Raw genomic sequence first — 15,019 nt, forward strand, 5'->3', positions numbered from 1 at the left:
GTTCCTGTGGCATCCCCACACAGCTGCCCTTTTTAGGCTGGTGACATTGACAGCCCAGCTGAGCACTGATTGCTGTTTGCAGCTGGGGTTGGCAGGGTCAGTGTCCCAGCAAGTGCTATAGGCTCTGGGGATGCCTGGGGTGCCGTGGATCAGTCAGGGGCTGTGCAGAGTTTTTATCACTTGAGGTTTTGCATATTGAATATGGTTTCAATCCTTTTCTCCCTCAGCTGGGAGCAACATGTAACTTGTTAGGGTGAGCAGGTCATTGTCAGGCCTGCAGCCTCCAGCACTCATCTCTGCACTTCCCTGCCTGCACTGCTGTAGTCTGAGAAGAAGTGGTGACGGGGTTTGGTTTGGTTTGTTTTTTTTCCAGAAGAACTTTTTCCTCAACAACACACCCCGATTCTACATTTAATGTCAGACTTATGTTCCTTTACTTGGTCAAAACCTCTGCATTTTGACCTTTTTTTGTGCCTTTCCTAGTTCCTCAACTCTGCTACAGAGTCTGATTCTTTGATTCTTTGTGTGTGCCTCTGGCCTGGCTAAAAGTCTCATGGTAGCAGGCATGTCTGCTATGACATTCCAAGACTGAACTTCTAAACATTTTCCAGGGCACTAGAACATCCTTAAAACTCTTGTATTCCCCTGTCAGCCCTAGTTTCTAATGTACCTCCTTAGAAAGAGCTAGCAGGCAAAAACAACATATTTGTGTCTCTGGAGCTGTGGCCATGCTCCCTGTAGCCCAGGTTACAGCCCAGCAGCAGTTGCATCCCACCACCATGGTGTTGTTGCTCCTCAGGTACCCCTCTCCTCACCTGAGCAGTGAGCAGCACAGGCCCCTCCCAGCAGCCTGTCAGGGGCAGACCTTGTTCCCCTTCTTGGCCCAGCTGCTGGGATGTCTCTGCTCTCTGCAGAGAAGCAGCCATGATGTCACCCTCAGTAGGACAGCCTGCAGCTGGCCCAGCAGCACCGCATGGCCCAGACTGCAGCAGCAGCAGCTCTCCCTCAAGGGCCAGAGGGGTGTGAGGTGACCATGGAGGACCTCCAGCTCTTGCACAGCATGCAGGAACAGGTCTCCTACAGGCCAGGACACATGAATTCAAGAACTTGTACATGGATGCATGCATGGACACACACAGAGACCTGCAGCTCTGATGCTGCCTTTGAGCCAGGATGCTTTTATTGAAAAGACCCTGCCACAGAAGTTGCTTATCCTGTCCCTTCCCCGCCTAGTCTTGCAGCAGGAGCTGAGCAGCACCTGGAAGGAAAAGTCCTGAAAGTGCTTTTACTGGGAGATTTATTCCTGGAAGACGCTGGATCCTGTGATGCTTGAGTCCAGGGCTGCAGAGCCTGTCTGTGGCAGGCTGCAGAGCAGAGGATGGAGGGAGAGCAGCAGCCAGGGCAGCAGGGAACCTCCTTGTTTCACCCCAACCGAGACCTTGCAGGCCTCACCACATTGTCTCCTCCAGGCAGCACAGACTGTGCTACTCAAAAAGCGCTTGGCAGCTCCCCTCCAACAGCCAGAATGGCCAGCACTCAGCCCTGCTGGATACACAGCACAGCCACAGCCATGCCCTGACACTGCCCACTCCCCCAGCCCTGTGGGGCTTCCACCAGCACTCCCTGCCCCGGCTGCAGGGGCTGGCCAGGCACCGTGACAGCACCAGCTCCTCATTGTCCCTTGTGTCTTTGTCCTCTGCAGCAGACAGAGGATTTGAAGCCCCTGCATGCCCATGACAGGGTGCAGTGGAGCCCTGTTCTCCAGCAGCAATTCACTCGCCCTTGTGCGGGCTGGGCCCAGCCCCACAGACATACCCCCCCATCACCTGGCCACAGCTCTCCTGGCAGTGCTGGGGCAATACCCGCACCGCCCTGTTTCCTCAGCCCTGAGGGGAGCAGCTCCTGCTCTCTGTAAGCAATGCCCAAGGCCAAACAAGCAGCTGAGAGCAAGGTCTGCCCCCTGATGCTGGGCATGCGTCCAGTGCCACAGCTGCACCCAGGGCTTTGGCCAAGCCGGTGCACAGGGTCGTGGCCTCTTCTCAGGCTGGTGCATCAGCCCATCGGCTCCCCTTGGCCCCCTCCCACCCTAGCCAGTGGTGTGGCCCCCCACCCGTCCTCAACTTCACATTTCCCACAGGGAGGGGAGGAGGGCCAGGTGTGTGGGATGGGCAGGGCCATGCTCTGCATGCATGGCTTGGGAGCTGGCTCCATGCACATTCCCAGACAGGTGCCCTCAGGAAAGCGGGAGTTCTGATACGTGGATCTTCGCATGCTGAGTTCCAGGCTGCGCGCCTGGTGCTGCCTCTTCTTCCAAGGCCTGCTTTGGCTCTGGCAGGACACCCAAGATCCCAGATGGTAGAGCTGGTGTTGCACTTACACCTCGATGATATTGACTGAGGGAGATTTCTTCTATGAGAGAAAAGTCTGCTTTAAGACCCTGCTTTGCTGCACCCCTGGGATCAGACCTGATGTCAGAGCCCCTTGGCCTGTGGCAGGCATCAAGACTAGCAGATCTCAGCAGAGCAGGGTCAGTTTGGAGTAGGGATCCAAAAGGAGGGATCTCTTTGTCAAGGAGTAATCAGCAAGCTGAAAAATCTGGAGGAAAGAAACTGGGGATTTGGAGTTCAAACAGGAAGTTTCTGCTCCCGACATCTGCTGGAAACCAAGATGTGGAATCAGTGGGCAGTCAGGCAACACAGTGAGGGGAGTTTCCACCCTTGACAGAGGCAGCAGATGAGACACAAGGAAAACCCTAACACACGGTCCCATTAGAGCATCAGGGGTATAAATCACGGTCTTTGGCAGGTAGCAAAGGGAGAAATGTCAGGTGCAGAGGGAACAGCCAGATGAAGGTACTACTCCCTCCCCCTCCACAGCCTGGCATAACACTTCCATCAGGGTGAGGAAGGGGCTCTGGAATGACTTGTGTGGTGATGACCCAGAGCCAGCTGCAGTGAAGGCAGAAAGTGAGCAGTGACAGACCAGTGCAGGAACATGAGAACAGCTGCCTAGCATGTCCACTTCCTGACTGAACAGGCAGAAGTCAGACCTGTCCATCAGTGCAGGAGAGGTGCAGCCTTGGAGGGGCATGATGAACAGTCTGTTACAGTCAGAGGTCAGGTACCACCTTGCAATGCAAGAGTTACCCCAGCTGTTCTATCTTGTGTCTTCCAATGTTTCTCCTGCAATCACCCATGGGGCACACACACTGCTCCAGAGGCCAGAGCTCACTGAACCATAAAAGCCCTCAGTCTTTGGGGTGAGAGCACAAGGCAGGGTGTTTCCATTTCTGGAGGGAACCAGACTGTCCAGGCTGCAAGCCCCAGCAGACACCACATGCCATCCCTCCTGACAGCCCTCCTCACTCACCTTGCTCCGCAGCAGCCCTCCGCTCGGTCGCTCTGGCGTGCTATGCTCTGAGGACGGCTTTGTCTTCTCCTTGTTGTTGTTGGAGTCATTATCCTTGATGATATCATATTGTCTGCAGAACAGGGCGATCACCGCTGCCCAAAGACAGACTGGATGAAGGACTCCCTCACAGTGGCTGCGTCTGTCTCCCCTCCCCACTGCATCCCAGCTGCAGGGCAGTCGTGCCCAGGACTCCTTTGGGATGCTGTAAACCCACAGCCCCACCTGCATCAGCCTGCACCACCCCAGGTACCTCTGCATGTGTGGCCAGGACAGTTTCCTTGGGCAGACAGGCATGGATGTGGCTAAGGCCATTGGGCCACTCAAGAGATGCTCAGCACTCACCAAAGGCAGATGCTGAGGTACTCAAACAGGGACAGTGAGGTCAGTGGACAGCTGCATGGGTTTTGGAGTTCCTCCAGCAAGTCATTAAAGTTACTGAGCTGGTGTTGTGACCCTCACAAAAGCCAGCCTTTGTCTTTGTGCAAACTGGCTGTGGGGTCAGTCACTCTGTCATGTTTTCACAGCATGCATCTCATGCAGCATGTCCCACACCTGGGAACCCTGGACACAGGAGTCTGGAGCAATGCCCTCAGGTGTGACCATTCTGGACTCACTCAACCGCAGCGTGTGCGTGACAACACACAGGGACACACAGACTGGGCTTGACTCCTCCCAGCTAGCATCGTGACACATCAACCCATGCCAGGTGTAAACTACCAGCAGTCATCTTGTATTTTTTTTTTTTCCAGTGCCCTGGGAAAGTGTCAAGGCCAGGGCAAGGAGAAAATTCTGCAAGATGCCACTACAAAAACTACATTCACTGGGAAGGGAGCAGGGGATCAATGACTTCCCATTCATAGTGGTTGCTCGTGACCAGTCAAGAGCTGACTTACTGCCTAGGCTCCCATGCTCCCACAGGGCAGCCTGCTGCCTGCACTGGCTTTAATTGAGCTGTACAGGAGCAAATCACCCACTTTACAGCTTTAGCAGACTGAGGCATAGCCTCTACCAACAAGTGCAGTAGTATTATCAGTCACAACATCTAAGGCCCAAGCCACACAATCATCATGGTCACTTGGGATGCTCCCACCCTGTAATTCCAGGTCCCATTCTGTCTCCTGCTCTTTGACATACTCCAGGCCATTACTGCTGAGCAGTGGCTGTGGTTGCTCCTTTTACCCCACTGGTTCCGGCACCTACAGAGGCTCAATGGACTTACTAGAAAGGGTGCCAGACCCTCACCAACGTGCCTCTGCACTCTCTTGAGCTACATCCTCTTTGTGAAGCATGGATTGTACCTTTGCTTCAGCCCACCAGAACACTGCTTGTGGCACTCACCTGCCCACATGAGCAGCACAGCCACAATGATAATAATCTCGCCTGTCTGCAGCTGCCGATCTTTGTCCAGCCCTTCCATGGTGATGTCACCTGCAGAGAAGAGACCCCAAGCAGGGCTGGCAGCAGATACCCTCCCACTACAGCACTACAGCAACACTGGAGGATTTGAGAAACTCCAAAGGAGAGAAGCCCAACTCCTCCAAACAAGGAAGGGTGTGGGATGACATCTGTCTGGGGAGAGGACATGCATCCTGTGGCTTTTCTGAGTCAGATAAACCATCCGTGCTACAAAGGTAGTTGGGGATTCCAACAGCTTGTTTGAGTTCATGTAGGGACTGCACAATGCCAGTAATCACTAAGGTCTCTCTACACAGCGACCAGGGTGGGTGAGGTCAATTTAACACACAAGTTCTGAGGAAAGTCAGCCCATCTGCTTGCCCTGCCATACTCAAGACCCCTCTCATGGTCTGTCTCCTGCTGGAGACAGACTCCCATGCCCTCTATGGGCATCATCTCTCTTGTATTCCTGAATTCTCTCTCATGGACCAGCATGTAGGCAACTCCAAGGCAACACAGATATGAGCAGTAAAGGAGACCATGGTGCTCTGTCATTTGTCCTTTAGTAGCCTGCAGACTTGGAGATCTGAGAGTCTGTTCAGTACTGGCTTCCTATAGGCAGCAGCTGGGCAGGCCCCAGCAGCTGTCCTGGCCAGTCTGCCCAGATGAATAGGTGCCAGGACCTGGGATAGGAGGGCTGCAAACCACAGCTTGGGGACATTATTGTGGACACATAGTAAGACACAACAGCAGCCTGTACAACCCTGTGTGTCCCCAGCAGCCTGCTGCTCAGTCCAGCACCTTCCTCACTGGTTGCTGAATCCCCGCCTGTCTGTGTAGAGGCCTCCAGGTGTGACCCCACCAGCAGCACCTGGCCGAGCTGGAAGGAGGTGCCTCACCTTGGTTGGAGCTGTTGGAAGGCAGGCGGTCGGTCTCCTTCAGGGTGCGGAAGTGGACACGCTTGCTAGCCTGGCTCTCCCCATACAGGCCAATGCTCTGCACCTGGATGATGTAGTCAGCATCCTCTGCCAGGTCCCACAGCACACAGGCACGGTTGGTGGTGTTCACTTCCCGGATGAAGCGCTGCATCTGCCCATCCTGCCTCTGCCAGAGGGAAGAGCTGTCACCCCTGGGAGTTGCTTCCAGCTGCACCAGGCACAGGCCCCCAGCTGCAGGGCTATGCCCTCACTCCTCCCTTCCCAGGCAACCATCCACCCCAGGGTGGGCCAGACTGGCCAGCACTGCCTATTCAGCATGCCCGCATAGCCTGAGAGCCAGGCACCTCCCAGGAGAAGCCACCATCACCCAGGGCTGCATAGGTGGAGCAAGGCAAGCAAAGAAGGGTTATGTCATGGCTGAAGCATCATCCTTACCTGGAGAAATCCCAGGGAAGCTATTAGAGGTACTACCCCCAATGCAGCCCACAGTCTTCTGCCTCCCACCAGGATGGATGGCTCAGAATGGGGCACCCCTGGCAAGGGCTGCTCATCAGCAGACACATCCTCAGGCAGATGCCAGAGGAGCCCCCGACTGTGGCAGAGGACTGACATAGGAGCATGCTGGTAATCAGTGTCCATGGATACCTGCTGTAGAATGGCATAGCCGATGACCACGTCTCCTTCTGGTACGTCCCAGGAGACTGTGGCAGAGTTTGCCTTCAGCTGCGTCACGGTCACGTTGACAGGGGACGGTGGCCTGTCTGGGTGAGCCATGCATGGACCGCGGCGGGGCACAGGAAAGAGGCAAAAGAAGATGTCTCAGAACAGGTGCTCAGCCCTGCACATCACCATGGGGCCTCTCCAACATCTGCCAATGACAGCATGCTGGCTAGGGCTACAGGAAACACCTTACCTGGCGAACCCGTCCTCAGGAGATGAGTGGCACAGCAGATGGAGAAGCCTGAGCCCTGCCAGCAGCAACACATGCATAGCACGGTGCTTCCCGGGCTGGCAGGCAGCTGCCCACTCTGTGCATGAGGAGCGTGCAGGTGCAGAGCTCTGGGGTTGCCCCAAGGATGGACACAGCACAAATGCCTGGCACACCACCCAGAACTGTGTAGGAAGCAGCTCAGACACAGCAATGATATACTGATTGTGACAGAAAAATGGGGCACCATGGAATAAACGCACTCTACTGACTCAATCTGGCCATCTCCTCTGCCTGGAATCACTCCTTGCTCCAGGGCATGGGGAAAGGCCAATGCCAAAGGCAAAGCTGGCTGTCCTAGTAAAGCCTGGAAAATATAATAGATCTTCCCAACAACATTAAGAGTGAATATATAAGCAAACCTTTACTTGAAAGCTTTAAGGTACAAAATATGACGAAAATCATATGTGGTATAGTAAAGCTACAATTTTTATAAGGTTAGTCTATTAGCATACTTATCATATACTGTCCAATTAAAAGGTTAGTTGGTTAAGTAATAATTCCTGGGGTCCTGCCCCACTGAAAGCAGTCCAGATGTTTTTCTTGCCCCACTTTTGTTATGCCTGGTCCAGATTCCGGTTGGAAAACAGAACATCCTTGGCGCTGGTTCTCTTCTTGGAATAAGATTAAACAATATTTTTAGGAATGTGTTTATAAAGGTTAGCTTATTGTTCCTAAATGTAGGGAAGAAAGATAGGAAAAGTACTAGAAGCTACAACCATGCATTAACAATCTACATGGCCACAAATATATGAAAAATATAAAAAGCTAAAAATCGTAAGCATCACCAGCAGTGCAATGCCATTGGCTGCAAAGCTGGCACTAATGCTTGGCCATTGCTGTTCTATGGAAAGCCAACCTGACTGACCCATGGTCTGTACCATTGCTGCTTTGAGATTTCACAGCACTAAGAGCACAACAGGATCCCACACAGTCCTGCACAAAAAAGCCAAATTTTATCTGGAAGTTAGACACAGGAGCACATGAAAGACATTGAGGCTGCTGTTTGTGTGTTCTCACTGCCCATACATAAGTCAGAGCCCTTCTACAAGATGCCTGTGTAGCAGCTAGGGCTACAGGGTCAGTGCTGTGATTTATATAGAAAAAGAATTCCAGAGGGCACCAGAGAACAAGAGAAAGGACAACCGAGACACCACCAACAACCTCAGTTAGAGTGACTGCAAAAAAGAGTGATTTTTGCAGGCCAGCTATTTAAGTGTATTCATTCACATCTGAATATACCCAGCTTCAGATCAAAACAGAGGAAGGCTGTGGTTCCCACTCTTAGAAATTCAGGATTGTGGTCTGCCAAGGGCAATTAAAACAGAGAGGAGAGCCCAGAAGACATGTTCTAAGAGAGACCTTGGGACTGAGTGTGTCTCCAGAAGTTTGACACACCATCAGGAGAAAGGGTCACCGGAGGATTCTGTTTTCCTCCAGAGAAGGAGTCTGGAAAACTGGAAAGGATTCAAAGACACACTCAAACATTCTTTATCCCACAAGGAGTGTGTCTCTGTAAAGTTTTGCCCATGGGGATGTGGTTCATCACTAACCTATAAGAGGGAGGGTGTCTCTAAGCCTTGTCTGTATGCACACCCTGCTCACCTACAAGCCAACAGCAAAACAGGCTGAAGAAAGCTGCAGACCAAGCCTTGTCCGTTGCCTGGGGTGTATGTGCTCTGTCGACACAGGAGCTGAGCTTCCTGTAGATTAAATTAAAGAATCGTTGTGGTTGGAGAAGATCTCCAAGATCAACTCCAACCTCTGACCAAATAACCCCATGCCCGCTAAAACATATTGCAAAGTGTCACATCCAGCCATTTCTTGGACACTTCCAGGAGTGATGAATCCACCACTGTCCTGGGCAGCCTGCCCAATGCTTAACCACTCTTTCAGTGAAGAAATTGTTCCTAATACCCAGCCTGAATGAGGCCATTTCCCCTTGTCCTGTCACCTGTTCCCTGGAAGCAGAGCCTGACTCCCACCTGGCTCCACCATCCTGTCAAGGAGTTGTACAGAGTGAGAAGGTCTTCCCTGAGCCTCCTTTTATCCAGTCTGAGTTCCCCTAGCTCCCTCAGCCACCCACCAGACTTGTGCTTCAGTCCTTCCCCAGCTCTGTTCCCTTCCCTGGACATGCTCCAGCCCGTCAATGTCTTTCTTGTTGTGAGTGGCCAGGATTCAAGGTGCCTCAGCAGTTTCCAGCACAGGGGGAAAATCACTGCCCTGGTCCAGCTGCCATACTACTGCTGACACAAGCCAGGATGCTCTTACCTTTCTTGGCCAGATCATGTTTAACTGCTGTCAACCAGCACCCCCAGGTTCTTTATCACTGGGCTATTTTCCATCCTTGTCTGTTTTTCCACCCCAGCCACGGCTGATGTCACGTCAGCTGCTCAGCTAACAGCTGAGCTCAGGCAGCATCCTGTCAGCCAGCAAACAACTGCTCCCTTGCACTGTCCCAGACACAGGCATTTCAAAGTGTGGGTGTATGGGGGGGCTGCATGTTTCTGCTTGTCTTCAAGCGTAAGAACAGTTGTCCTCGGTTACTACTGTTAGGTAGCTAGCTAGGTTTGTGCTAGCAAACATAATGAGGTCAGAATGGCCCAAGAATCCGGTGGTGGAGATTGGTCCAAGATCTGATTTAGTTTGCACCAGCCAGTACGTGCCCAAAACACTCTTGGGCATGGCTTGGAAGCTAGGACAAGCCAGAAAACCATTCCTCACAGGTAGCACGGATGTGCCTCCCTCTTTGGAATTCATGAATTTAATACCATGGATATGACCAGACCCTGCCAGCTGGCCTTGGGACAAGAACAGGATATGGTGCTTCACAGGATACATCAACAGTAATTAATTAGGTGGGTTTTTTGACATTTAACAGAATTGCAAAAGTCCTGAATATGTGTGATGGGGGTAGTTTGACTACCAACCTTTAAGTGTACGTGAAGAAATTAAACACAGGGTCTGATATCTCTGTGACACAGAAGTTTGTGGGTGGAGTTTATAGCAGCTGTCCAGCTCTGCTCAAGAATTTTCTAGGCTTTTGCAAGGTACCCAGCCTATCCTAGCTGAGTTTTTCAGGCTGGGGATGCTGAGACACTGCCCTGGGACTGAGTCACTTGATGATTTGAGAACAAAGGCACTGCATCAATTCACAAGCCATGCTGCTGAGTCCATACAGGTCTGACAAATGTTCCAGCTGTATTTATCCAGGGCTTGCACAGGCCCTCTGCAGGGACTGTCACTCCCCAGCAGTAGAAGGGTGAGAGAACCTGGGGGCATAGCAGAGCCACAATGTATGTGGGTTGTCAGTGCATCCTAAGCACTCCTGATGCACACTCCAGGCCAACAGCCTTGAGCCTGTGTGACAGGAGACCAAGGTGCTACACTTCTGCATTAGAAGAACCAGTATTCCTTGATCAGTTTCCTGCTGAATGAACCGCAGAAAATACATTTCTGAGTCCACTGGATTTGCACACCCATCGGGAAGAGACAAGACAAGAAGCCTCTGAAGTCAAAACTTGAGAAGTTCACCCTAGGTACACAGAGTAATGTTTAATCACGATCACCTCTGCTCTGGAAACAGGCTGGGAGACCTGAGGTTTTTCACCCTGAAGAAAACGCTCTGATAAGATATTGGAGCCCTTTCCAGTACCTAAAGGGGCTCCAAGAGAGCTGGAGAGGGACTTCGGACAAAGTGACAGGACAAGGAAGGGATGGCTTTTCACTGACAGAGGCCAGAGTTAGATGGGATATTGGAAAGAAATTGTTCCCTGTGAGAGTGGTGAGGCCCTGGCACAGGTTGTCCAGAGAAGCTGTGGCTGCCCCTGGATCCCTGGAAGTGTCAAAGGCCAGGCTGGACAGGGCTTGGAACAACCTGGGATAGTGGAAGGTGTCATTGCCCATACCAGGGGGGTAGATTGAGATGGGCTTTAAGGTCCCTTCCAAAGCACACCATTCCAGGATTCTACAGAAATCAAGATGAGGCCTCAGAATTGTTACAGGACCTCCAAAGGACACAGCTTTGTGTATAATCCCCACATCTTCCCTAACACTATCCAGCCTGCTCTGCAGCTGAGATCAGAGCAGTTTTGTGCCAGAGCTGTTGCTATAAAGGTCTGTGAATGCCAAGGCTCCAAAAGCATGCTCTCTGAAGCCAACACATTCTGGCTATACAGTCAAGATGCTGCTGGGCTCTCTGGGAAAAGTGTGCCACTGCTTAGCTCAATGCATTAACTGCTAATGATTCTACATCACTTATAAATGATCCAGCTTCACTTTTTATTAAAGCCATATTACAAAAGGGGCACCCCCACAGAAAGCACAGTCACTTACTTAAGGCCTGGCACAGGTTTTGTCCTGTCTGTACAGCAGTGTGCTCCTTTTGGGCCTGATTAAGGGGTGGGAAGAGCTGGGCTGTGTATAGGAGCTAGCAGCACTGCAGCCTGTGGCTGGACACTGCGAGGGATGGCCAGTGGATAGCTGAAGGGATGCCAGAGGGCAGTGAGAGGGATGACCGGTGAGCAGTAGGAGAGATGGGTGGTGGCCAGTGGAAGGGATGGCTGGTGGGCAGCTGGACATGGGACAAGATATGCCATGCATCCCGCCTCCATGGGTCGGCAAAGGGGCCAGACAGATACCCTTCACAAGGGATGCAGGCACATGTGGTGCTGCAGAGGGACAAGGGACGGGGCAGAGCTCCACCGGTGCCCTCTCCATCCTGCTGTGATCCGGAGAGTGGACCTCCCCTGCCCCCCGGCCCATGCCCTTGGGGCTGCTGCTCAAGGGCACCTAGATGTTTGGCCAACTTACTGCTGCAGCAGGGAGTAAGCACCAGACTTCACATCTAAAAATAAGCGTCCCCTTTTTAACACCCCTGATTGCATCTGTTCCTGAATCCATCAGTACGTGTTTTGCAACAGAATGTAGGGGAGCACGTCCGGTAGTCGCAATTCAATCTGGTATCTCAGTGACTTGTCGAGAGGCAAACAGACAGCAGGATGGCTCTGATGGCGGGCCATCCCGGCGAGTCAAAGGACACAAGGACGGCGGTTCCTGGCGTGCACTGACCTCGATGTTCCAGCGAACACCGGCAGAAAGGGACAGGATCCCCGTCACCCGGCCGGCCCCAGCCCGGCGCAGCCATGAGCGCCCCTGCCCGGGGCAGGAGCTCCCTCGGGGCAGGACGGGACGCGGGGGCCGCGCTCCGCAGAGCGCCCGCTCCTCCCCGCGTCCCAGGAGCCCCCGAGAGCCCCCGGGAGGGGACGCGACGCGGTCCGAGGCACAGGGGACCCGGCGCCCCGGGGGTGTCCGAGGAGTCCTCGGGGATCGAGGCAAGGGCGATGCCGGGGATGGAGCGAGGCCGGCGGGGGTACCTGGCGGGGACCGCAGTCCGCGGCACGGACGGGCGCCCGGCGGGGTATCCCCGCCAGCCCCGCGGAGACGCGCAGCCCCGGTGCCCTCCCGGCCCGGCCGCACTTACTGGCTCGCACGAAACACAGGTCGCAGCCGAAAAGCACCAGGACCGGGCTGATCATCGCCGAGACTCGGGCCATGGCGGTGGGGGATGCGGCCCGGCCGGGCGGCGGCCCTGGCACCGGCCCGGCTCCCTACACCGCGGGACGGAGCGGGGCCGAGCCCCGGCCGCAGCGCGGGGGGGGCGCGGAACGGCCGCCCGGCCCGGCCCGGCCCGCCCCGCCCCCGAGCGACACCGCAGCGGCTCCGGCACCGCGGCGGCTCGGGCGCCGCCTCTCAGCCGTGACCCAGAGCGGTCGGCACCGCCCCCAGCCCCCCGAGCTGTACCGCGAAACCGTCCGTACCGCGTCCCGGGCTGCGCCGCTCCCGATATCGTTCTGCAGCAACCCCCGACGCCCCGGCGCGGGCTGCACACCCGCAACCTCGAGCGTCCACTCTCCCCGTGCTGCACCTCAGTAACACCCAGTGCCAACTATTTCCATGCTGTACCCCTAGTAACGCCCAGCGCCCCCTCTCTCCACGCGCGGGCACCAGTCCTGGGCCGTGGAACCACGCTGACGCGTATGGCAGCGAGCAGCGCTGCTGTCACGACCGTCGGTCACCGACAGATGCCGGCATTCGCGCTGGGGCCCCCAGCACGGTCCCACAGCTCCTCTGCACCTGGGGCCGCTCTTACACTCCACGTGTGCCTGAAGACACGGGCATGGGGTCTGCCCCATCCCCAGGGAAGGCAGCACCGGGTGTGCCTAATGAAGCAGTAGAGAAATAAGGAAATTAACCCAAATCGTCCTTCATTACCTTACAGCAGTAACCTACTACTTTACGTGAGCAATGCAGACTGAAAGGAGTCAAGCCAAGATGGAATCTATGGTTCCAAGGGGCTGCTAAGGTAGCTCAGCCTAGCTGTGGTTGTGGGCAGACTTGGGAACTCCTGAGGCTTCTCTCTGCCCTGCTGATGTCCTTGACTGCAGCCCACGTTGTCCTGCTGTGTAGCATAGCTGTACCCAAGTGGCAGCTTAGACCATGCCCTGGACGAGGTCAGCCCACAGCAAAAGTACATTGGTGTGTGCATGTGTGCAAACGTGGGCACAGACATCCATAGTTCAGTCCCTTAGGGCCCCTAAAAGTCTTTACTTGGTCACTTCAAAGGGCTTTTCCTAGTTACAGGAGAATTGGTCTGTGCCTTGGGGAGAGCTGTGGAAGACCAGGCCAGTCATGTTGCCATGCAAAGGATTTAATCTGCAGTGCCTCTGTGCAAAAGGCAAGTTCCAGCTAAACGAAAACTGAAGCTTGTCAGAATTTACGTTAACTCTGCAGCTGCATGGCAGGTGAGGTGATCAAAATGGTCCCATCTGGGGTGTTCAGTGCTGCTATTCAGATGCTCTTGGCAGGTCAGGACTGCCTCTTTCCTGTGCTGAACTTCATTGCTGCTGCTATCCACAGTGGTGAGGAGGAGGGGGAGCCTGATATTGCTTTCCCAGCAGAGTCCTGTTTCAAAAGTCTGTCTCTATCTGCATTATGAGAATGGAACTTCAGGAAGGTCAAGGGTAGAGCTGGCAACTGTAAAACTGTGACTGCAAGCGGTTTTACAGGAACAGTTTTCCAGTTATGTCTTCTCTGCAAGGTCCATTCTTACTCGGTCACTGTGAGAACCACTTGGTTATTGCAGAGCTAGCTGTTGGTATTAATGGCGACTGCTCCATAGCCTGTTTGCTACCAGGCAAGAATCCCTGGCTTGCCCAGCACTGCTCTGGCCTGCACAGGAGTGCTCAGACACGTTATTTGAAAAGCTCAGCGCTGTCAGTGTCAGGTATCCGTGAGTAATGCCATTTTTTGATAGCAGAAACAGGTGGCCATTAGCACAGTGGGACAGTTTATTCTGCATCCTTCCCCCAAACTACTTAAAAGTGGTTCAGGCTCTGTGTCCTTTCCCTGTGCTTCAGGGTGCAGCCCTATTGTTTGTACAGGGTGACAACTATGCTGTGATTGGGGATTTTGTGTCTGATTGTACAGGGTGACAACTATGCTGTGGTTGGGGATTTTGTGTCTGATCACCCTAGGCATCACTGTTGGCTGGCTGGCACTCCCAGGCCTCATACCTGCCAGATCAGTGCATGACATGGGAAAGGACATGCTGTGCCACTTAGGACAATCCTGGGAATTCAGTGACTGTGCATTGGGTGCATGATGTGCTTTGGGAGTTCAGTCTATAAATAATAAATACTGAGAGTGCAAACTCACCACACACATTTAATTATCATTTGAGCATTTGGGATTTTGGCCAGGCAAAATTCAATTTGCAGTCATAAATCAGGCACTAATGCATCTAAATTGTATTATATGCCATGCAGTGCCTTGTACTTAGAATTCAGTGGGGAAATCCAGCAGCAGCCTCAAGATCCCAGCCTCACTTCTAAAGCCTGGCCGGCAGGCTCCAAAGTCCCAGCCTGCCCCTAGCAAATATGAGGTTCTGGGAGAGGTGCCGGCAGCAAGAGAATGTCCTGCCCATGACACATGAGCCTCCTGTACTTGCATCACATCACCCTGCTGTCATCTTCCTCTGCCATCAGAGGAATACACCAGCAAGGCCTCCAGCACATCAGGAATTGACCTCTGCAACGGGGAAAGGTTTGGAGTGATGATATCCCTGTACAGAATCTCCCCCATACTTTGTAGTGTAAAAATGTTATTGATTAAATTAAGCCCACAAAGAATGCATGGATTTTGTGTCCCTAATCTAAACTTCAGTTAGCTGCTAACTAGTGCGAGGTGAGCATTCACAGATTTGTGAAAGCATGACGTGACCTACAAT

The 15,019-nt window shown here is 53.5% G+C and overlaps 1 protein-coding gene across 7 annotated transcripts; it reads right to left on the minus strand.

Annotated features, from left to right (window-relative positions):
* Nucleotides 1–1,150: 1,150 nt before the first annotated feature.
* On the minus strand, nt 1,151–12,378 carry FNDC4 (fibronectin type III domain containing 4). Of its 7 annotated transcripts, none has more exons than XM_040057774.2 (7): nt 12,215–12,378; nt 8,338–8,435; nt 6,390–6,505; nt 5,706–5,910; nt 4,750–4,839; nt 3,370–3,503; nt 1,151–2,409 (listed from the first exon to the last, which is right to left on the minus strand). In XM_040057774.2, exons 4-7 carry the CDS (start codon nt 5,893–5,895, stop codon nt 2,374–2,376), a joined length of 450 nt encoding a protein of 149 aa, XP_039913708.1. In that variant the 5' UTR covers nt 5,896–5,910; nt 6,390–6,505; nt 8,338–8,435; nt 12,215–12,378; the 3' UTR covers nt 1,151–2,373. The 7 variants fall into 7 exon arrangements, with proteins under 7 accessions (XP_039913708.1, XP_039913700.1, XP_039913701.1 ...); XM_040057766.1 differs by lacking the exon at nt 12,215–12,378 and adding an exon at nt 6,658–7,346; XM_040057767.2 differs by lacking the exon at nt 12,215–12,378 and adding an exon at nt 6,658–7,057 and having other exon boundaries at nt 8,338–8,432.
* Between the last annotated feature and the right edge of the window lie 2,641 nt (nt 12,379–15,019).

Source organism: Hirundo rustica, chromosome 3 (genome assembly GCF_015227805.2).
Source record: "Hirundo rustica isolate bHirRus1 chromosome 3, bHirRus1.pri.v3, whole genome shotgun sequence".
Lineage (NCBI taxonomy): Eukaryota > Metazoa > Chordata > Aves > Passeriformes > Hirundinidae > Hirundo > Hirundo rustica.